Here is a 25,309-nt window from a genome sequence, read left to right as displayed (position 1 = left end):
ACACACCCTATACCCCCATTTAACACACACACACACTCTCTCCCTCCCCCCTCTCTCACCCCCCTTCCCCCTCTCAGCCCTCTCTTACCGGTGCGTCCAGCCGGGGCAGCGGGTTGACGTTGCCTTCCGCTGCAGCCGGAAGGAGGTGGAGTTGGCAGCGGGGGTTTGTATGCGTCCGTTGCGTATACTTTCCCCGGCTGTCAGAGATCAGAGTTCCCCGCATATTTACCTTTTGCATTTGTTCTGAAAAAACCTCGTCTTATAATCGAGCAAATACGGTATTCTCTGGTTGAATAAAATGCATATTTGCACATCACAATAGGTTTCTCAGAACGTGAAAGATAATATATTAATATAAACTCATAATAATAATTCAGCTTCTTTTATTACCTAAATTTCTTTGGAAACCTTAGAATGTATACAGGGTAATGAACCTACTTTTAAGCGACAGCTTTCATCGCCTCTGTGCTATATACAGTTTACAGGCTTTATAAAACAAACAATATTGTTGTAATGTAACCTTGTATCTCTTCTACAATGCTGGGTATTCTATCCTGCTGTCCAACTGCTCATCTCACCCACTGTGATAATCCTACATCTAATCTGGATTACAAATCTGAAGGTGACAGGGAAATGTTCATGACACAAAATCAAACATTCCATGTATACTGTAGTATTATATGCTCTTCAGCCAAGGAGGATTACTGGTCAGATTTGCAATCACTTCTAAAAAGTGAGATTATTTGGAGTACCAAACTGATTAAAAAACGTAGGCCCTACTTTACATTCTAGTGCCCACGGAATTGACAGAAAATAGAATTCAATGTTTTTTAAAACAAATAAATCTTACTTCATATATAGAAGACAGAACCCAAACCTGCATGTGCCAATACTCAGACTCCACAACCCAGCGCTGAAATGTTTATTATAACATAGCAACACTTAACCAAAGCTGATCAGAACCGCACAAGACTGGCTACTGGCCAGTGAGTGGTCTGGCTTCAGGCAAGGTAGGATAGTAAACATATTTACCTTTTTTCCTTATCTCAAGCTGTTGTGTAAGAAAGCAATGCCCTGGCAGTTGCCCATCAAGTCCTACAACATACACCCACCACATGATGCAGTAAAGAGAAAACAAACTTACTCGGATTCATGCCAACAAATTCCCTTTCTAGATGTCCTTGTGATTTCTATTTAAATGGCCATCAGTGTAAAGCAGCGTCCATTAGAAGCCTATGCCTAACATTACTCTGTTAAGCATCAAAGAGCTTTACTTTTTTATGAGATGGTTGCACTCAAATATACACTGGTTAGAAAACAGGTTTTGGCTGTAATGAGATGTCAATTATTAATGTATTAACATCTAATTGAGATTCCTGTACATGCAGTTCCAAACCAATAATTTCAGACAATACGGAATCCAGAAAGATGTTCACCTTTACCCGGTCGCACAACTACAATAAGTGGCTTGACAATAAATATGCCATAAAAAGAGAAACAGTAACTGTCTATCCTTTTCAAGTTCATATGATTATGAATTTTAATATTTATGTAAGGTCTCAAATACTGTAAGCATTTATAGTCATGCTGTGAATTTAAACTAACCTTTGCTACTAAATAAAAAGCAAAATTAAGACCAGACATTCAAACTTCACAACTCCACACATTTCATGTTACCATAAGTTTCTTTTTGGAAGTCAATTACGGCATCTACTCTGTTCACATCAGGGGTAGTTTTAAAACAAGCGATTACAGACAGAAGTATTTCAGCTTTAATTCACTATATCAGAATTCCAGTGGGCCAAGGTTTACATACACTGTTAGTATTAGGTGGCACTGCCTTTTAATTGCTTATCTTGAATCAAAAGCTTGGGGTAGCCTTGCATAAGCTTCTCAGAATACTTAGCCGGAAAGGAACCGGACTTGCGTGAATTGCTTGGATTTTCCCATGGTATTAAGGGCAAAAAGGCCCTGGCTCCACAGGTTGGCCCTTAACTAGAGCCACAGCTGCCAATTAACTCCTAATTATGACAACTGGCCAATCAAAAGATCCCAAAAAGTCATTTAGTGGAACCTTCAATACTGTTTAAAGACACAGTCAACTTGGTGTATGTAAACTCAACCCATTGTACTTTTGATATACTGAATAAAAGCTGAAAAATTTCTCTCTGTAATTGATTACCTCTGATGTGAACAGAGTAGATGCCTTAAGAAACGTACAATAACGTGTAGTTGTGAAAACTTGAGTTTGAACATCTTCAGTTTAGGTGTTTGTAAACTTTCTGCCTCAATTGTAGCTTCACTGAACCTTGAATGAAGAAAATAAAACATTTAAAAAGTTATTGTTTATTAAAAAAAAATAAGCCTATCAGACACTCCATAATATGATGAAACATGTTTCTATGTGTTTCTTATGCAATTAGATAAATAAATTGCAATATGTTTTATAATTACAGCCAACAGAACTCATTACGGGTAAATTAAGTGTTTAGGTTTCAGCTGACACCAGGCCTGGATTGAGGATTAAAATCTTCCATGACACTTTATGGCCAGTAGTCAATAAAATGACATATGGGTTACACATTTGTAGCACGCGGCAAAAGGTGAATCTCTAGTGGCTCAACGCTAAAGGGACATGTGCAAGAAGCGCAAAAGGGCACCACCCCACCAGTCATTTGCCTGGTTTGGCCTGATGGCCAGACCTGGTTGACACATGAGCATAAAAAAATATCCAGGTGTAAAACAATGTTTTCACAATGTTTTGTTTAGGAGACTATATTACTGAAGATTAACATTCAAGAGCAATTAACACTGAACACTTCGGGACATCTAGATAACCTAACAATTTGACATTCATTTGATGGTATTCATTTGCCAAGAATACCATCAAGGTAGGACCCTAGTGTTAAACCTGTTTTTTAAGGATGATGGTTACACTAGACAACAGTTTACGCCCTAGTAGTGTCTTTTTAAATTAATTAGAAATGTAGGCCAAGTTCACCCTTCATACACACAAGGCTACTTCAAGACAAATGCATATTAAATAAAATAATACATTAATTTGGTGAAAGAACTCCAAGCTTAATATGATAGCTACCTACCTTGCATTTTGGACATTTCTGGGCATTTCTTTGCCCATGTTCAATTTCACCAGCCCAGTGACGCAACAGCTTGTCTCCTTTCTTGTACTCTCTACAGTTTACACCTTCATGCCAGGGAGAATGGCACTTAAAACACCATATAAATTGGCAAGATGGGCACTGAATCTACAAATAGGAAAACAAGAGCGAAAAAAAGACACGGAGGTAAGAAAAAAAAATGCATGCCAGTTAATACATTATAATGATATATCTTTAGCCCCAAAAAATATTTAACCAAAATACTTAAACGGATGCAGGCCCCAGCCAAGAAGTTGTAAGGCCAGCAACTTCAATTGCAGCATATCATATTCAATTGTGTTTTACAGAATGAACTGGTGTGAATTCCAAATTAAAATCATAATTTTGATCAGTTCTATTTTTTTTTTTTTTTTTTTTTTTTACTTTTAATCTTTTCTGAAGTAGAAAAAAATATCAGTATGTCATACACATCAACTATAAAAACCAGGACTTATAAATGTTGAATGTTTTATCAGTAGCAAAGTGATTTAAAAAAGCTATGTAAACTTAGGTCAAAAGGTACATCAGCTGTTGGTTATGCTCAGGAGGTTTTTAACAGCCCTTTCTATTACCCAATGAGTTAATTGGATTGTAAATCCAGTGTCTCCATTTTCAAGCATGTTTTTAACCATTCCATCTTTATTCTGTATTGAGGGGGCTGCTTGGCCAGGTCCCTTATGTTAAGGATGACATGGAAGCAGCGGAGAAGGTAGAGATACATAGAGACAGAGAGAGAGAGACAGACAGAGAGACAGACAGAGAGAGAGAGAGAGAGAGCGCATGAGCGATTGTGAGAGAGTGAGTGAGAGTGTGAGAGTATGAGTGAGTAAGTGAAAGAGTGAGGTATGCCCCAGCATCCTGGTATGTCTAATATGCGTTTACGTTATTGTTAAGTACATAGTATCCACATTTCTTTAAAGAAAATACTCTAGGCCCAAAGATGACGTAAAAACAATGTATGATATACTTTTAATGTTTCATAATATTTTTGTCATATTTTTTTTTCTTTATGTTCTTGTCCCTGCGCATCCTGTGCATGATCTCAGAACTATACAGTATGTCCCAACACAAAGTAGAAAGTAAACTGAAAAATATTGCCCGCAGCATGCTTAGGAACTTTTACTTATAAATATTCCTGAATCATAAGAAATGTGGCTTTATATATAGTTTTCCTATAGTTGTCCTTAATTGTTGATTAAATAGCCGACTGTGCAATTAATTTAAACACATGTATTAGACTCAGACGGCCATATGTGTGACCACATACTTCAGGAATGCAAAGTTTAATGAAGCAGTGTACCAGAAATGTATATTGTATAGAAAAGGGAAAACATGAGAAACTTATCATCTTCTATGCATTTACATTTACAAGAAACCAAATCTGAAGTCTGGTCCTTCCTATTAAATACAGGAGATAACCTACAATAACTTGTATAGTACACAACAAAAAAAACACTAATGGTTAAAACTATGGCTTCTCAGCAACTACCGGCAGATTGCTATTTAGAGCAGGGGTTCTGATCTCAACATTTAAAGGTGTTCTCCTTCCAGACATCTTCTACTGCCTAAATGTTCTTGGGTTAGTAGTACCCACTCTCCACAGCACTACTTACACATTAATTGATTATACAGATATTTTAAGAAGGTAAATAAAAGTTCCCCTGAACATATTAATGTAAACATCGTGCATATTCTAGGATAAGTAAGAGAGCCGTCACTTTAACATGTAAATTTTCGTTAACATTCGGTATCACCTGAAGTTTTAATTATTCTCAGTTATTTAATTGAGTTACATAATTGTCCTAATTTTCTCTAAACCTTTCAACATAACACAGTCAATGGATTGGAATGCTGTTACAAATGTGATTTCCCACACTCAGTAATCTTTAAAAGAATGTGGTCTACTCATGTGTATACTAGTATAAAAATGTGTCTATTAATTATAGTAATGTATGTATACAGTATTCTGAACGGGGTCCCTGCCTATGATAGATGATTGTATGTTGCATTGCATCCATGGGGTGCCTGCTCCCTTGTTCTGTGTTTACACAATTAATTGCGTTGTTGTACAATAACTATTAATTGCAAACTACTAAAACAGCTATGGTCAAATGTCACCCCTCTCCACTAGGGCTTTAGGGGTGACTATAATAGCTGTTCTCCAGCGGATTCCATGTTTTTTAATGGTTCAATGAGCAATGAGAATGGAGTTTTTCTCCACTGGATGAGTATAAAGTTAGGTGGAGGAGATACCTCTGAGGTCCAAAAAATGTATCTGATTTTACATAATTTTCTATGTTAGCCCAATAAAAGGTACCTACTTGGACTTAAGATGTCATCGTATATTGGAATGATCTGGCTATATACACTTTTGGATTTGCACTGTTCAAGGGGACATGTGTTTAGCCTAAATTGAAACAGAGTGAAGCTATAAGCCTTTTGACTGTGGACTGATGTAGCATCACCTGCTGCCACAAAATCCCCTTTAATCTCCTGATGTCATGGACAATAAATCCATGACCAGACATGCATTCTCCAATTCAGCTAGCATAACCTCCAGGAACAAAATATTATGGCAGATGTTATCCATACATGATCTAAATATTTTTTACAATAATTAAACATTTAATCTAATTTCATAGGCAATGACTGTGGTATTAAGACCCTTAATTCCACTATAACCCATGTCCTACTTTCGGAATCATTAATTTATTTGATATTGGCTAGATATGCTCACTTTGAACTTGATCTCGGATTTGCTTAGGTTTGGAACGTGGGCTTTCCTCTTAAATGTTGTGAAGTGCTTGCACTGGGGGCAGGGCTTGGTGCTGGAGTCCATGCGACTGAGTTCCAGGAAGTACTTGTATTTGAGGATTTCATCACGTGGCAGATTGTACACAATGGTGGATTCGTCCAGGTGTTTATTGCACTCAGTAATGGGACATTTTATTTCCACTTGTCCTATATGGACCTGCAAACAAAGAGAAAGAACAATAAGCATAAATACCTCAATGACAGGGTATTTGATAACATGTTTTCTTGTAGTGTAACGGTAACTCTACAATTGTCTAACATGTGAAGCAACAAATCAAATTAAGTCATAGGTCTTAATTGGGATATTTAAACTGCAAACTATGCAGTCTGTGAGCATTCCCCCTAATTCGGATACCCTAATTTGGACATCTGAAATGCGGCAACAGACACACAAAAGTGGAGTCAACAATGGAGGTGGCTATGGCTCCTGCTGGAAGTGGGCAGCGCTGGAGGTATGTACACTGTCCACCTTATCCGAAGAACCACATAATGGAGCTCAGCTTCAGATAATTGTGAGGTAGCTACATGGCAGCTGCATGGAGGTCATTGCTGCAACAGTGAAGAACTTGATTGATTCTACAGCTCCCTGGGCTAGGTAGGGGAGATCAGAGGATTTTCCTAACTGGCCCCTGATCCTCACTGCCCACAAGAGTACAGTAGTGGGGCAGCTACCCAGGACAGTAGGAAGGTACCTGAAAATAGGCCTTGGTCATGTCATAACAACCCTTGACTTGATAGATTATTTAGAAAAATATAAAGTTGACCTAGTTATCATGTCAGCTAATTTTGAAGGTGGTAATACTAGGAATTCCCCTTTTTGCCAGTTAGCAATAAAAGTAGTATAAACAAACACAGCCACAAGGCATGGTACAATATTTTCACAATCAACTTCCTGGATTTTTGAACTAAGGATATTATGTTCTTAAAAATACAGGTAACATGTTTCATTGTAAAAAAATCAGTTTATCAATAATCATGATATGCAGTGTACAGTATGTCTCACTTTCCCCTCAGCCCATTAATAGACAATAAGATCATCATAACCATATTCTCCTTTTGTATGCCTTAACCTGTGTTAATGTTATTGTCAGTTTTAACACTTTTAACAGTTCAATTTTCACTTTCGTCTTTTGTGTAAAATAGCAAACCAAATAAACATCACAGAAACAAGCTAAAACTTCACTTAAGAAGCAAGTATTGGAGAGATCCTGGCATACGCTGGGTCTGTTAATTTCCAGCAGGAGGACCACGCCTGAACCACACGAAGGAAACAAAACTACGGAGCCCAGAAGTGTCAATCCAATGCTTGTAAAAGCAAAACACACCACAGCAGAACAGTCGCTTGACGCGATTCGCAGTTACGTGCTTAGGCATGGGTTGTTTCCTTCTTGTTGCTAAAGATTCACTTATCTCTGAAAAATGGAAATATCTTACCCTTTATTATACCGGTAACTGGGCTGCACATGTAGTGTCACTACATACATGCCAACATTTAAGCATGGGCTTGTCAAAAGGTCCTACTTAGATTATAGGAAATTTACTTTATTCCCCCATTACAAAATGAGAGTTATCAGTTCCCTTAAATATGTTAGTGTGAATAAAGTTAAATGTGTTTCTTTTATATGGATATGCATGGCTTTGGAAACAAAACTGAAGTATTGTATATTTTGTTGGAATTTTGTATGAAAACTTAAACTTGAAGAGGCTACTAAATCATCTGGACATACTACACAACATACAGTGAAGGAAAAAATGATTTCATTCCCTGCTGATTTTGTACGTTTGCCCACTGACAAAGACATGATCAGTCTATAATTTTAACGGTAGGTTTATTTGAACAGTGAGGGACAAAATAACGCATTTCATATAAGTTATAAATTGATTAAGTATTTGACCCCTTTGCAAAACATAACTTAGTACTTGGTGGCAAAACCTGTGTTGGCAATCACAGAGGTCAGACGTTTCTTGTAGTGGGCCACCAGGTTTGCACACATTTCCGGAGGGATTTTGTCCCACTCCTCTTTGCAGATCCTCTCCAAGTCATTAAGGTTTCGAGGCTGACGCTAGGCAACTCAAACATTCAGCTCCCTCCACAGATTTTCTTTGGGATTAAGGTCTGGAGACTGGCTAGGCCACTCCAGGATCTTAATGTGCTTCTTCTTGAGCCACTCCTTTGTTGCCTTGGCCATCTGTTTTGAGTCATTGTCATGCTGGAATACCCATCCATGACCCATTTTCAATGCCCTGGCTGAGGGAAGGAGGTTCTCACCCAAGATTTGACGGTACATTGTCCCATCCATCGTCTCTTTGATGCGGTGAAGCCGTCCTGTCCCCTTAGCAGAAATGTTTGACGGTGGGGATGGTGTTCTTGGGGTCATAGGCAGCATTCCTCCTCCTCCAAACACGGCAAGTTGAGTTGATGGCAAATAGCTTGATTTTGGTCTCATCTGACCACAAAACTTCCACCCAGTTCTCCTCTGAATCATTCAGATGTTCATTGGCAAACTTCAGACGGGCCTGTACATGTGCTTTCTTGAGCAGGGGGACCTTGCGGGCGCTGCAGGATTTCAGTCCTTCACAGCATAGTGTTTTACCAATTGTTTTCTTGGTGACTATGGTCCCAGTTGCCTTGAGATCCTCCCTTTAAGAGAGTGCTCCTAATCTCAGCTTGTTACCTGTATAAAAGACACCTGGGAGCCAGACATCTTGCAGATTGGTAGGGGATCAAATGCTTATTTCACTAAAATGCAAATCAATTTATAACTTATTTGAAATTATTCTGGATTGTTTTGTTGTTATTCTGTCTCTCACTGTTCAAATAAAGCATTAAAAATGATAGACTGATCATGTCTTTGTCAGAGGGCAAACGTACAAAATCAGCAGAGGATCAAATATTTTTTTCCTTCACTATAACTTGTGGCATGACCGTTCATTTATTTGTTCAATCCGTTTAGCTGTTGTATCACAACCTGACACAGAGCAGCTTTGCCATTCTTAATTACAAGAGATGCTGAAAAGATTAGGAGCTACTATAATACTACACACACACAAATTTGTGCTACACAGAAAAAAATCTGAAATGGTCTGGGAGTAAGACAATCAGGAACAGACTCCTTCATACTATACTCTTTTTTCATATTGTGAGTGTCCCAAATGATGCTTTTATCACTGTTGTATCAGAGTTTAAAATCCCTGTTTGCAGGGCCGGCCCTACAATGGAGCCGACTGGGGCAATTGCCCCAGGCGGCACTTTAGAAGGGGCGGCACTTTGCCGCCCCAAGCGTTTTTTTTGTTGTTGTTTGTTTTGAAGCGGAGGAGAGAGAGAGGGGCGCCGAGTGGTTTTCGCTTACCCCTCGGCGCCCCTCTCTCCTCTGCGGCGAGTCTCCCTGCTCGGTGCGGGCTTGTAATGATGAGCGCCGGAAGTGGCGTCAATTTCCGGCGCTCAGCATTACAAACCGGCACCGTGGCAGAGCAGGGAGACTCGCCGCAGGACTCTTTAAAGGTAAGTACCGGGGGGGGGTAAATAATGGCGTCAGCGAAGTTTAAAATGCCGCTCCCCCCCCGGCATTTTAAACTTCGCCCCAGGCGGCGTTAAGTCTTCGGCCGGCCCCGCCTGTTTGAACACAGGTACCAAAAACCATAACATTTACCTCCTGATCAGTCATCTATTTACCATGCTGCCCCCTTGGCGCCGTTGTCCTTACTACTGGGTGTCTTGGTATAAGTCATATCCAAGCACGGAAGGAAACTATAGAAGACTGTGCCAACTTGGCACACCTTTCCATAGTGTTAATGGGTCGGTTGGAGAGATCAATGATCTCCCTTAAAGCCTGCACATTGAATAGTGAGGCATAGGGAACCCTGGAACTCTCCAGGTTTCACCTCTCTGGGTCTCCGGGTCACTAAGGAGTAACTAAGGCCTCACCACACGCCTCATTCCCTGCCCACTTCCCTTCCAAGCATGGATCGTTTTCCTGCGTTTAGGGCTAGCCCAGCACGCAATATCAGCGAGACCGCTCACCAATGTCAGTGGGACCTCTACCCGCATACCGAAAAACAGAGGGCTCTGGGTATTTAGAGCCTGGTTGTTTCTAGGTATGCAGATTTCCCAATAGGGGATTGGCCATTATAGGAAGCCTGATTACCCCTGACATCCCACCCTAGGACTAGTTGGCCTAGGCCAGAACACCCCACTGCTCCTGACAAGTACCGTATATTCCGGCGTATAAGACGACTGGGCGTATAAGACGACCCCCAACTTTTACAGTCCAAATATAGAGTTTGGACTATACTCGCCGTATAAGACTACCCCTCTACCCAGCGTACAACAACCAGCCAATCACGGCAAGCGATGTACCTTACCGGTGATTTGCTGGTTGATTTGCTGACATATACATACATGCACTGCCCTTACACACACACACACACATATATAATATATATATATCTATATATATATCTACACATATGCCTGTCCATACATACACATTTATACACTGCCCTCACCACACACATGTATATGTATATATGTATATATGTATATATGTATATATACACACACACGTATGTATATATATATATATACACACACACGTGTGTGTATGTGTGTGTATATATATATATATATATATATATATATATACACACACGTGTGTGTGTGTGTGTGTGTGTGTGTGTGTGTGTGTATATTATATATATTTCTCCCCCCTTTGTCCCTTTCTCCCCATCTCTTACCTTATCTTCTGTCTTCTTTCTTCCATCCAGTTGTGGGAGCCCGAGGTCTGGCACTTCAGACCTCGGCTTCCCTGCTCTCTAATCACTCTCTAATCACTACGCGCCGGCTATTGATGCCGGGCGCCGGGGCATGACGTCATCCCTGCGCTCGGCATCAATAGCCGGCGCCTAGTGATTAGAGAGCAGGGAAGCCGAGGTCTCAAGTGCCAGACCTCGGGCTTCCCTGCTCCCTCATCACTACGCGCCGGCAATTGATGCCGGGCGCCGGGACATGACGGCATCAATAGCCGGCGCGTAATGATTAGAGAGATTGGTGGCCTCGTGGGAACCTCCGGCTTGGTAAGTACCCGGCGTATAAGACGACCCCCCACTTTTAAGAAGATTTTTTGGGGTTAAAAAGTCGTCTTATACGCCGGAATATACGGTAATACATTTCATATGGAGTGGTTTTATCTGGTTGGTATTGTTAGCGAGTCACGGTTATAGAATCTGTGATGGGCCATTCAATGGTTAACATTTTAAGAGAATACCTGTCTATTTACTACATTCCTGCCTACAGACATTGGTTTTTGTTGGTCACAACATGAATGATGTAAGCAAGGAGTATGTTAAAGTTAGGTTAAAGGGAATGTTTTTATCAGGTTAAAGTTGTATCCTAAAATTATATTATTTTGCTAAGGAAGTGATATATTCATTATTTTACCTAGGATTGTTTGTTTATTCCTTCAAGCTACTGGTCTATATTTTTCAGTCAACTAACATGACACCTAAAGGAAAACTCCGTTATCACACACAGCCAATCAGTGGTCAAAACTGTTGGACCACAGAGGAGGTGGGTAGCTGCAACTTGTAGCTGCAACTTCTACCTGAAGTGCATTTAAAAAAAAAATACACAATACTTAATAACTTTTTAACTTGTGTTTTGTATGGTCATTAAGATAAAATCTTCGCAAATTATCAAAGATATATCTCATGATGTAATGTAAATGCTGCCATTTAGAGTGCATTGGAATACATAGAAAGTTCTAAGTGACTATGCAGGTGTCATGAAATAATAATTAAGGGTTTTTTGTTACTGTTTGTAAGTTCAATATGTTCCTGGAGGTAACTAAAAACCACAGCTGAAGACAAGCCATTACAAGCAGTTAATCCCTTTAAATACAGCACTGACAGCCAGTCGTGTGTAGTCAGGTGGGTATAAATGTTACCCACGTTAATTACAGCTACGAGGTGTACTAGAAGTAGCGCATTATGTGACAGCTACAAAGCTTCTTCTGGTTCTGTAGAACAATCAGGTTTGTGTATCACGGAGAGTCCGTGGAGCAAAATGCAGATTGTACTTCATCAAAAGAGCTTATGAACTAGAAGGATGTCAAACTATGTGTCATTTCTCAGCAAGCACCGCAATCACGGTGATCACGACATAAGAAGTGGGAGAAAAAAACATGGGAAATCAACAAAGCATTAGGAAGGGGCGACTCAAACCTTCTCGCAAGAGATGTCTACTGGGGCTAGTCATTCATAAGATATATTTTTATTGGAGAGTTGAAAACTCCTAGTTTGGTAAATAAACATCACAGAAAGGCAATGGCTGAAGACAGGGCTTGACAAATTTGTTGTGAATCTAGGCGCCAGGTAAAAAAGTTAGGAGCCAGGATTTTTTTAAACTAACAGTTGGTCAGGAGTGATCTGATCATCACCGGCCCACTTACTAAACTCACAGCGTTTGACCTGGAAGCACCCTGGACTTTCAGGTCAGTGCTGTTTGTTTTGTTCTGTTTTTTTAACTCTTTCGATGCTGATGTTCCATTGGAGCACAGCATTGAATGATATTTAGTCCCCACAAGTTTGTGGGGACAAATGTTAACCCCTGCAATGCCACGAATGTGTCGTACACAATTGTGGCATTGAAGGGGTTAACACTGCACTGTCGCTCTCAGGGAGCGATCAGACAGCAGGGGGGGTGTTGGGGCTGGTCTCCACACTCATGGGGAGACCAAAGAACCCTCTCCCCTGTCCCTGAAGCTGCCTCTGGCAGCTGGGACTCAATTGCTGGTCTATAGAGCAGCCATTGCAGGGGGGAGTCTCTTTGATGACTGCTGTAGGCTTCCATGCCTACAGGAATCATCAAAGGGCTTGTGGGGGCTCGTTTTTGCTGTTGCTGGTCTGCCTGGGCTGCCAGGAAGACCACCAGCAGCAGAGCCCCATACAAAACGGGAATTAACCCCTAAATGCCGCGATCGCGGCATTGAAGGGGTTAACGCTGCACTGTCGCTCTCATGGAGCGATCAGGCAGCAGGGAGGTGTTGTGTCAGGTCCCCACACTTGTGTGGGGACCCAATCAACACACAACCCCCTTCCCTGAAGCTGCCTGTGGCAGCTGAAAACACGATTGCTGGTTTTGCAGCAACCGCGTTTTCAGCCTACAGGATCACTCCGTGGGAGTGATCTCAGGCTCGGGGGCGGGCTCTGAGTGGCTGTGCTGTCTGCCCAGACTCCTGGGCAGACAGCAGCGCCCCCGTGTGGTGACTCAGCCTCTTACATCCACACTTTTTTCTGGATGTAAGAGGCTGACAAAACCTAGGCGCCAGGACAAAATTCTGTGTCGCCATGGCGACCTGGCGCCTGGGATTTGTCGAGCCCTGGCTGAAGAGCAGACTACATGAAACTGCTAATTAGTTTAACAGATAACAGATGTTATAAAGAATCATAAAAATCATATTCAGGATTTGTGCTAATACATTGGTAGAAGTGTTCTATATTACCATACATAAAAATATTGTATTTTTGTCCCATACGCTATATAAGCATATGTTTCCTTTTAGTAACGGGAGGAAAAATTTTGAACACCTATGTTTCTTTTGGAGAAACAATAATAATACACCAGTCTTTCCCTGCAGAGTGTTTCTATGGCAAAAACCGTACACAGCCAAAGAAGTTTGCATGTCTAGCATATCCTTGTTCTATATGGATCCTACTAAGGTTCGGTAATGAACCTGTCCACAAGGTGAAAATGCACTGGGAGTGTGATATAGTTATTTTTAGTATAACTATGCTGTCTTTGTCTATGAAGTCTTAGTCTGTCAATTCTAGTTTTGTCATATCGTGTCATTTTGTTGAATTTATGTACTGTAAGAAGCATTGTGTAAACTCCAGAATTGTGGGAGTGAGAAGTTTAAGGTTGTAATAAAGCTATTTTTCTTTAACAAAACAATTAATTTGATTTTCAACTTCACAGTGAGAATCCGACAAGTGCAGTATGGACACAACTGGCTCCTGTTATGTAAGGTTTGCTTGATAGTTTTCGTAAATTTAAAATGAACTTTTTTAAGAAAGAACCATAACCCTTTCACATGTTAACCAATGACAGTCATCCCCACAGGAGTATGGGAAAGCTGTTTAAGTGTGGACCTTCAGAAGAAAACCAATAATCAGTATTACCAATTGCAAGGTACTATAGTCGCATTCTTTTTAACTTTTAATCTCAGTAACGTTTTCAAGAATTTTAGAAACATACAGCTTTTATAGAAGTTAGCTAACAAAGGATCTTATTTGAAAATGTAAGGAAAAGTTTTAATCAATTATCAATAAAAAAGGTGTTTAAAAAGATACCCTAGTTCACCAATTTACACACTCACATTACTTTTCTATTCTTTTTGATTTTTTTTACTCACATAAACAATTGCCAAGTTAGAGGAGATATCTAAAAAAAAAAAAAGCAATAGAAAAGTCCCCAACAGCTGCAAAGCAGCATTATGACCTTGGCTTACCTTTTTTTTTTCTCACCCCTTAATCATGAGTGGTCTTTTGTCAACACAGTTCCCTAATTAACATAGCACTCTATAGATCCCTTGGCAAAAGGCTTAAGTAAACATTGCCATAAAAAACCTGGTCCTCAGGAGGCCTTTAAGACCTGGGGTCAGGTTTAGTATGAGCTGAAAATTTAAAAAGCTAACCTTCTAAGATATCCTATAGAGCCAATTTATCAAATTGACATTGAGCCTCAGTAGTAAAACACTATGTTCACCTCTATCGCCCTGAAACAACAGTATAGGTTTCACACAACGATCCTGTCTGGCAACCATGGTATGTTTATGAAAAAGGTAAAAGCAACCCAAGCATATGTTTCTCAGGATAATGCAGCACTCTGGCATACCTCTACTCTCTCTGGCTTTCCCCATGCCTTAAACTAGGCATGTATGTCATCCTGCACAAATGCTACTGTTACTGTTACTGAGCTGTTGCACCTTTAGGACTTACAGATCAGTAAATATTAAATCACCTGTTGCAATCAATATATGTTACTTAGTTAAAAGGTATAGTCATGGCCAATTTGTATTTTGCTAGGGATCGGAAAAAGAAGCTATATATTTTCTTCAAAGCACTCACGTTTCAGTGAAATCCAAGATAAGTTTCGATGGTGGTGATGACTGCTTATTGACCATACTGGGTCAGTCAACAAACTCAATATGCTTCCAGTGCATCTCTCTACTGCAGCCAAGTTTATAAGGGAACCAGCGGCCATAAACACCTAGGCCAGAATGCTGGTGTTAAGAAGAATGAAGGTTTTCTCCAACAAACTATATACAGCACTTTTAGATAGGATGACTTCAGTGGGTTGAGCTAGAACAACAAATATGGGTGACAGTTCCTTTAAGGTTCTCAGCAGAGCCCTACATAAACTTGGCAGAGCTTTGAGTCTGAGTTGTATATTGAAACAACTTATACAAGAAGTAGATGGCCTGCAGAGCAGATGAGCGTGGGTTTGAGTGCCTTCCTAGTACCGTGCAAACACATTCTTTACTACGCGCACCATGGCTGACAAATCCCTAGAGTGAGCCATAGAATAAGTTGTTCATGTTTATTGTACAATAGTATGGTCTGTTTTATAAATCAGACAAAATACACGAAGCACAAAGACTTTATAAGAAGCATAAAGCAGGTTTATACCAGAGAGAGTTGTGTGTTTCTTGAACTCCACTTACATTAACAGTGGAAAATCTCTTTTTGTAAATGTCAAATCTCAGCGCTGGTTCACAGAAAAGCTAATGGACAATTAACATTAGTGTCAATTTTAGAAAAAGGCTTCAAGCATTAAGCTTAGGACACAAAAAAAAACACCATACAAAGCAGTGATCAGAGTTATTGAAAGCAACTTGATGCATAAGAAGCAAGATAAAGAGCTGACAGATATGTTTAATCTTTAATTATTGTTCTATAATCGTCAACACACGATCAGATGAGAGGAATACATATGCCAATGTTTAAAACACAACACTGCTTCTGGCAGCTGCAAGAAAGACTTGATGAACAACCTAAGGTATTTTGTATCTGAGAAAGGGATCTAATAATGAATTGTGGATGTCCATAAATAGAAGAGACAAGGAATTCTGTTGGCATCATTAACCTAGAACTGATCTAGATTCACAGATATGACAGTACAGTACCTCCTTTAAATGGATAAAAACAATCATTGCTGCCCCACCCAAAGCACACAAAGGATTGCACGTCTTAGAATACCAGATTTAGGGTTAAGAGAGTACATTTTCTTCTTACCATTAGTCGTTGTCTATTTACAAAAGCGATTAGTGAAACAATCTGTGTGTGCTTCATTACCTCAGCCATGTTTTAACGTGAAATGCTCCTTATTTACTGAAGATGGTGGTGAGTGCTCACTCAGATATAAGTGCTTAGCCCCAACCCCACATACAGCTTGCCCTCCTCCTCAACACAGCCACACCCCCAGGAAACTTCATATAGGCCACCTAGGTGGCTGTTGGGCAGAACTCCTGCTAGGTTCTCTTCTATTTTAGTAGGCAACTTTATAAGGCGCTACAAGATCTAGGACCAGTCCTAATGTAGTCGCCAGCACTGAACTCAGTGGCTTCCTGAACATGAGTACCGAACAGTGGTATAATATTAATTGGATAGACACCTTGAAGGCATACGTGAACAAACTGCTAAGTTACTACTATACTATCTATTATGTGATGCATCTTCATCACACAAAGTTAACATGTATGAAGATTTACCGTATTAACATAAATTAATATTAAGTATTTATAGAAGTAAAAAATACGTGTAAATCGGTGTGTGATATTGCAATGTATAGTTCTGATATCTAGTGGAAAGTTGGACTGGATATAAGTAAAGTCAAAGTTTAAAGAAAACAAAGTTGTCTCTAAGTACCGTGTTTCCCCGAAAGTAAGACAGTGTCTTACTTTCTTTTTATCCCTAAAAGCCCCACTATGTCTTACTTTCGGGGTATGTCTTATATTGGGAAAAAATTGAGAGTGATGGGAGTTATGATGTACTTTTAGAGCATAATTAGATCATGAAAAAGACATTGGAAATGGTACAGCATAACACCCATCACTCTCACACACTTACCAATCAACACACCTACCAATCCACACGTATACCAATCCACACACATATACACCAATCCACACGTATACACAAATCCACACACATATACACTAATCCACACACATATACCAATCCACACACATATACACCAATCCACACACATATACACCAATCCACACACATATACACCAATCCACACACACATATACACCAATCCACACACACATATACACCAATCCACACACACATATACACCAATCCACACACACATATACACCAATCCACACACACATATACACCAATCCACACACACATATACACCAATCCACACACACATATACACCAATCCACACACACATATACACCAATCCACACACATATACACCAATCCACTCTCACTTAATGCTTTCCTACCTTTCCTTTCTTCTTTCAGCTTCTTTTCCTCCTCTTCGCTCCTCTTCTTCAGTTCTTGTCTCCTTCCGGGTCAGAGGGCACGGACAGCGGTGGGCGCGGCTTCAGTGTTGTGCGCCGGGATCTGACAAGAAACCCCGGCGCACAACAGCTGTTGCCGCGCAGATCACAAGGGAGCAGTATCGGAGGTCATTAACAGACCTCCGGCTCCCTTGAGTGATTTTAAGCCGGGTTGAACCCGGCTTAAAATCACTCAAGGGAGCCGGAGGTCTGTTAAAGACCTCCGATACCGCTCCCTTGCGAGCCTGCTCCTCCAGCGGCGGACATTACTGTCCGTCTCTGGAGGGGTGCCGGGTGCCGCAGGTTGGCCCCTGCTCTAAGGGGCCGGCCTTAGGGGTCTGCGGCCGCACAGGGTTTAAATAAAAACATCGGGGTTTTTTTTCAACTTTATTTAACATCCTCCATGTTAAATAAAGTTAAAAAAACTTTATTTAACATCCTCCATGTTAAATAAAGTTTTTTTTAACTTTATTTAACATGGAGGATGTTAAATAAAGTTAAAAAAAACCCCCGATGTTTTAATTTAAATCCTGTGCGGCCGCAGACACGTAAGGCCGGCCTTGGTGGGGACTTCCCGGCCCCTTAGAGTGGCGGACCCGGCAAATCCCCCGTGTTTCCCCGAAAGTAAGACATATGTCTTACTTTCGGGGTACGGCTTATATTAGCCGACCCCTCTGAAACTCCCGATACGTCTTACAATCGGGGGTGTCTTACTATCGGGGAAACACGGTAGGAAGACATTTGCAATCACTGAATTTATTCACTGTCCAGAGCACACTAAGCCTTGAAGCAATGTTTTGCAAATCATGCATTTTTTCCCAGGGATGATTAAGGCAGACACTGTCCCTGTTTAAGTGAGAACTGGGCAGCATTTCAACGTGAAATGATGCACACATTCAAAAGTCCTGGGTATTCGCCAGCGTTTTAACATGCCTTAATTAAAGGTATACAATTACCCCTTTTGTGTCGCTAACCGATAAGCTACTTTGTACCCTGAAAACCCATGGTGTATTCTGACCATTTCAGAGTATTCTAAAAATGATGTTACAACTTAAATATCACAAAACCACCCATTCCCTAATGCTATTCCCAGTGACAACTTGTTTAAATAAGGGTTAAATTAAAGCAATGCCACACAGTATCAAAACAGCAAGAAGACAAGAAAAAAGTTGGCTTCTCTTTTACAATGGAATGTCGTATGTGCCTTGCAAGTCATTGCTCAGCCCTCAGCTACTGATAGGGTTCATTTTAAAGTAAAACTAAACAGTTTTGAGTGCAGACTTATTAATATGTTCATAAATAATAGAAAACAAAAGCATATAGTGCCATATCCTGCAGCACTGTAGAACAGGCGAACAGGCCACAGCAAGTAGCACATCACACAGCAATTTGAACTGAAAGAAATCAAAACTGACATGGACCCTGCTCAAATGAGCGTACAATCTAAATGCATTTTTATATTAACCTTGGAAATATTTCCAAGTAGCCAGGGGAAGCCATGAACGGTTAATAATAAGTCAACAGGTCATGCTTTATTAACTAATAACGGGTCTCACCGCCAGGCTAGTGCACGGAACTGCTCTATGATGCAGAAGGTCTTAACTACACCGCTGACGTTAATTGCCAATAGTGACGATCACATGCTTGAATCTGAGTCATCATCTAGTTCCCATCTTCTGAGTCATGCACGCAAGATCACACAGAAAATTATATTTAACAGAACAAATTCAGAGAACCGGGGTAGCATCCATGACAATTTGGATTTGTGCAAGATTCAACATCTTTTCTTTTTTAATATTACGGTATTCTTTTTTATCGATGGGGGTGTCTGATTTTATTTTTCATTACTTATTTCACAGTCGGAGATACGTTCATTTAAAATACTTTGTTCCTTATTTTGCGTTTGTTTGTCTTAGCATGTAAAACTGACTCCAGCTTCATGCTGGGCTTTGCCTTCTAGCTGGGAGACAGACTTCCTTCTCAGATTCCTCCACACCATCCCCACTGATGTCATGCTTCCTTCGGCCCACCACTGCTTTGTAGTGATGGGAAGTTCGGATCATTAAAGTGAATCGGATCATTTCGATTCGTTCACTGAAATGATCCGATTCATGATCCGGATCTTCGGATCACTCAGTGTGTCTGCACGGAGTTACTGTTTTCCAGTAACTCCGTGCAGGCACACTAACGATTGGCCCCGCCCCTTTCATTATGAATCCTCCCCCCTGCCTCCAGTGATGTCAATGAAGGCAGAGAGTCGTTCAAAGATTCGGATCTTACAGGGATCCGAATCTTACAGTGATCCGGATCACTGTAAGATCCGGATCATTGTAAGATCCGGATCATTGTAAGATCCGGATCATTGTAAGATCCGGATCTTTGAACGACTCTCTGCCTTCATTGGCATTCTAATCATTAAGAGAATGTCACCATACTGTTATAAATAAATACATTAATAATCACTGCCCCCAGGATTTACATTCCCCTTTACCTGCAACTGCACCTTAAGCTAACTTTATTAAATTAATTAAATTAACCCTCACCATTAAATTAACCCTAAACACCCCATCAACCATGACTGCCCTAAAATTAACCCTTAACACCCCATCAACCATGACTGCCCCTAAAATTAACCCTTAACACCCCATTAAGCATAACTGCCCCCAAATTAACCCTAAACACCCCATTAAGCATAACTGTCCCTAAATTAACCCTAAACACCCCGTTAAGCATAACTGCCCCCAAATTAACCCTAAACACCCCATTAAGCATAACTGCCCCAAATTAACCCTAAACACCCCATTAAGCATAACTGCCCCCAAATTAACCCTAAACACCCCATTAAGCATAACTGCCCCCAAATTAACACTAAAGACCCCATTAAGCATAACTGCCCCCAAATTAACCCTAAACACCCCATTAAGCATAACTGCCCCAAATTAACCCTAAACACCTCATTAAGCATAAATGCCCCTAAATTAACACTAAAGACCCCATTAAGCATAACTGCCCCCCAATTAACCCTAAACACCTCATTAAGCATAACTGCCCCTAAATTAACACTAAAGACCCATTAAGCATAACTGCCCCCAAATTAACCCTAAACACCTCATTAAGCATAACTGCCCCTAAATTAACACTAAAGACCCCATTAAGCATAACTGCCCCTAAATTATCCTTAAACACCCCATTAAGCATAACTGCCCCCAAATTAACACTAAAGACCCCATCAACCATACCAATTTATTAGGTAATTTATCTGGAGTACATGCAATTAATTTAGGGGCAGTTATGGTTAATGGAGTATTTAGGGTTAATTTCAGGGGCCGTTATGGTTAATGGGGTCTTTAGGGTTAATTTCAGGGGCCGTTATGGTTAATGGGATCTTTACGGTTAATTTCAGGAGCAGTTATGGTTGATGGGGTATAAGGGTTAATTTTATGCTGATGACTGAGGGTTAATTTAATTAATTTAATAAAGTTAACTGTAGGTGCAGTTATAGGTAAAGGGGGGCAAACTCAGGGGAATCTAAATCCTGGGGGCAGTGTGAACATTATTAATGTATTTATTTATAAAAGTATGGTATCAGTGATATTCTCTGAATGATTCGAATCTCTGTAAGATTCGGATCCTTGTAAGATCCGGATCCCTGTAAGATTCGAATCATTCGACTCTTCGGTTCATTCGACTCTTCGGTTCATTCGACTCTTCGGTTCATTCGACTCTTCGGTTCATTCGACTCTTCGGTTCATTCGACTCTTCGGATCATTCGACTCTTTGAACGACTCTCTGACTCTATGAGTCATCGTTCCTGTGAGAATTAATGAGCTGTAACCTGACCCCAGAGTGCTCTGCAGATGACTCACAGCTCTAGGATCAGGTTACAGCTGCATGATGATTCACAGACTGAACCGCTACAAACGAATCGTTCAGTCTAGTGAACCGACTCATCCGGATCACTAAAAAGAACCGGATCAAATGAACGATTCGTTCATGATCCGGACATCACTACTGCTTTGTGCCAACGTGTCAATGAAAAGGAACATGCAGGGCCGTAGAGGTGAAGATCCATGCACTGGTCAAAATATATTATGAAAATTAAACAGACACACACATTGTACCATTAGTTGTCTAGGAAATATAGATCTCCTCAGTCAATGGCAAGTTTTATTTTACCAAGAAGTAGATAAGTAGATAAGTAGAACAGTCTCCCAGCATAAAGGGTTTTAGTTAATACTGCAAGGGAATTTAAGCTTGCATGGAAAAGGCATTACGTTATCCTGAATACAAGACAAGACCAAAAGTTGATTAAGTTTTGCATCTTCATAGCAGACTAGATGGGCCCAGTCGTTCCTATGTGTCTATCATGTAAGTAAAGGCCATGGCTGTTGTGATCCTTTTCTCTTGAAGATCTACAGAAAAGTAAGGAAATGTGCTTTAGCTACAATGGCTCTCTTCACCTTCTCACCATGCATTGTTACGTCCATTTTGGTGGCATAACAGCACATTCTGTTCCTATGTAGTGATAAGCTGCATGGGGAGCAGCGAACCTAGAACCACAAATCCCTCTTCTTCACAATACATCACCAGGGACTAAACTGTTTCAACATCAGGTAAGAGCTGTATTTACTTACTTATTTACTTTTTAAAGAATGCATATAAAGCGGTCACAGAGCACCTTAATAAGCTGTCAGTGAAAATTACTATTCCATGTCCCTGTAATTCATGGGGTATAGAATAAAACTCTGCAGACTTTTTAACTTTTCCCAATCACATGGTTTTACAAATAGGATTAAGGAAGCCTAAGGTTGCTAAACTAAATGTAGCAAACTATCAAGTATGTGTGAAGTTATGACCTTCCATTGAAGAACAAAAGCCTCCTCACTCAAATGACCAAGTAAAACCATCTCTTAGCAGAAGTAGTAAACTTGTTAGAAAGGTAAATATTAGCAATGTACTTGCTATCATAAGACTGTGGAAATCATGTGTTTATTTGGAGGATACTTACCCAGCGCCCAGATTGGGCACACAAAATTGCCCAGCACCCATAGGACTGGCCCAGCACCCACATTGCACACATAGGACTTACCCCAACAGCCAGATCTCCTCTGATCTCTCCCCTTTCCCCCTCTCTTTATTTCTCCCTCTTCTTTGATCCCTTCTCAATTTACCTCCCCTTTATCTCTCCCCATCTTTCTCCTCCTCTCTATCTCACCTTTTTCCCTATCCCTCACCTTTCGGTTTATTGCTTCTCTTTCTGTTTATCTCTCCTGTTCATTCTCTATCTCTTCCCCATCTCTCTATTTTCTCCATAGCTCCTCCCTATCTTTTTATCTCTCCCACTTTTCTTTGATCCCCTCTTTCTCGTTAGCTCTCTTTTTTTATCTCATCTCTCCCATTTCTATTCATCTCTCTCCCTTCTTATTAACCCATTCTATCTATTTCTTATTATCTCATCTCTCCCTTTTCTCTTTATCTCTCCTTTATCTCCTTTCACTTTTCCTCTCCCCTTTCTTGTTTTCTCTGCAACTTTCTTACCATCTCTCCTCTTTCTCATTATCTCCACCTTGTTTCCATCTTTTTTTTCATCATTATCTCTCCCTTATAGCTTTCTCTTTGTCTCTCCAATCTCTTCCCTTTCTCACTATAGTTCTCCCCATCATTTACCCTGCTGGGGTCCTGTGGTGGGAGTGTGGTACTTGATACACACACACTATTCACACTTATTAAAACAGTGTAATGACTGAAGTAACCAATATATGTGCATCATGAGCCTACCATATGTATACTATGGGAACAGCCGTTTTAACTTTCTGTTTTTAGGATGTGTATGGTAATTATTCCTAATAAATCAATCTGTAACCTTTGGTTGAGTCTGAACTTCTTCTGGAAGCACACCAAGCATGTATTGGAAAAGGAAAGAGAGATCGTTAAGGGGAATCTACTGCTATTTATAATAAATGGCTTTAAAGAGAAATCTGATTTTATTCACAAATACATCTTTTCTGTAACAAATGTGATGCCAAATGTGACAAAGTATATTCAGACAAGAGATATCTTCCAGCGACACCTGTCTTTTGTTCTGTCATCAGAAGGCTCATGTTACTGATCCCTTTAGACACTTGTGGTTTGCTTAATGGGACCAAAGACACACCAGGTGTGTTTAGTAGTGATTGAAATCATCTAAAAAGTCGCTTGCTTTTTTGCTTTGTAAGACTTTGTGACCTTGCAGGTTGTGCTGAAAGAGCAACCCTATCCTTACAAGGAGCAAATGTCACAGTATGCCACCTGTCAAGTAGAGATCTTGGACTGACCCATTTATAAATTAAAAACAACAATAAAGGTTATTTAATCCAACCTTTCAAAATCCTGAACCAAGTGTCTTGCTCAAGGGGGAGGATTATCATATTACAAAAAATAAAAAAATATTATACATAATACCAAGCGCTATATAAATATATGTATAGAATTTTGGTGTTCCTTTTTTCTGAGCTACAGAAACAATGACCACGCTAACGCCTCCAAGGCAGTACGCACGGATCTAATCCATCGACCTAAGTGCGTGGGAGGAAGTAGACCAGGGGTTGACAAATTTGGTCTGGATCTAGGAGCAAGTCAAAAAAAGTTAGGAGCCAGCTTTTTTTCTTCCCCAAGAATGTATTTTCCTGGAGTCTAGGGATTGTCAAGCCTTTTCATAAACTAACATACATTTACTCAGTCTAACACCATACAGTTACAGACAGACACTAACATCTTATGCTCACAAACACTAACACCATACACTTAGACACACGCTAACATTCTACGCTCATGTACACAAATGCTAACACCATACACTAATACACACACTAACACTATATGCTGACACACACACACTCATGCTAATACCATTATTAGCTAATACTGTAACTCTACTGTAATACAGTAGACACACTGACTCTGGTGCTATACATTTACACACTGATACTACAATATACACATACAGAATCATGAACTATACTATACAATACATATCTAACTACCTCTGACACTACAGTATACACATACACAAACTGATTCCAGCACTATACATATACATACTGACTCTGACACTATAGTGTACACACACTCACAAACACTACTCTCCTCGCTCCCCCTCTTACCTCGTGGAGATCAGAGGGCTGTCTATCTTCTGTCATTGTGAATCCGGTACCCTGTGATTTCCTGCAGAGCTAGGGTGACGCAAGTGCAGTGAGGAACTCAGCCATGTAATGTGCATTACATGACCCCCCCTGGGAGCATCATGGCACCCTTTACACCATGCCCCCGCAGGAATGATGAATTAATGATGGCAGCCCACCATAGCCCTGGGTGCCAGGAAGCGGTTTCTAGTCACCATGGCAATCTGCCGCCCTGAAGTAGACTACTCAAAGTCTAGTGTTTGGTACATAGACATCAGAAGGTCAGACAACCCATAGTCAGGAAACCAGTAGTTCAGGAACAATATAGGCAAGTCACGAAACAGTCAGATATGCAGAAGCACTGGGACCAAGGAACACCAGAACACCATAGCATAGGTACAGAAGAACCAAATTAACTCAGATTCCGAGAATACTGGAACCGGTAGTGCAAGATCATCATTATCAGGAGCTTAATTATATGCAAAAGGGGATGTGGGAAAGTAGAGGCTTTGAAAGTAAGATAATCAGCTTGTTGTGCGATAATAGCTGTCATGTGTGGATGCCCAATAAGAGCCCGAGGCCTAATAATCCAGCGATTGCAGG

General features: G+C 40.4%; 1 protein-coding gene across 2 annotated transcripts in view; it reads right to left on the bottom strand.

Moving 5' to 3' along the window:
* RNF217 (ring finger protein 217) overlaps positions 1–25,309 on the bottom strand; it is a 47,045-nt gene that overhangs the window by 6,453 nt on the left and 15,283 nt on the right. For both annotated transcript variants that reach the window (XM_053460792.1, XM_053460791.1), the window contains exons 2-3: positions 5,896–6,129; positions 3,102–3,266 (exon numbers count right to left, since the gene is read on the bottom strand). In XM_053460792.1, the coding sequence (XP_053316767.1) occupies positions 3,102–3,266; positions 5,896–6,129 (399 nt within the window). The remainder of the gene's footprint in view (positions 1–3,101; positions 3,267–5,895; positions 6,130–25,309) is intronic.

Source organism: Spea bombifrons, chromosome 3 (assembly GCF_027358695.1).
Source record: "Spea bombifrons isolate aSpeBom1 chromosome 3, aSpeBom1.2.pri, whole genome shotgun sequence".
Taxonomy (NCBI): domain Eukaryota; kingdom Metazoa; phylum Chordata; class Amphibia; order Anura; family Pelobatidae; genus Spea; species Spea bombifrons.
Note: the sequence above shows the minus strand (reverse complement) of the source record. Positions and strands in the feature narration are given on the sequence as shown.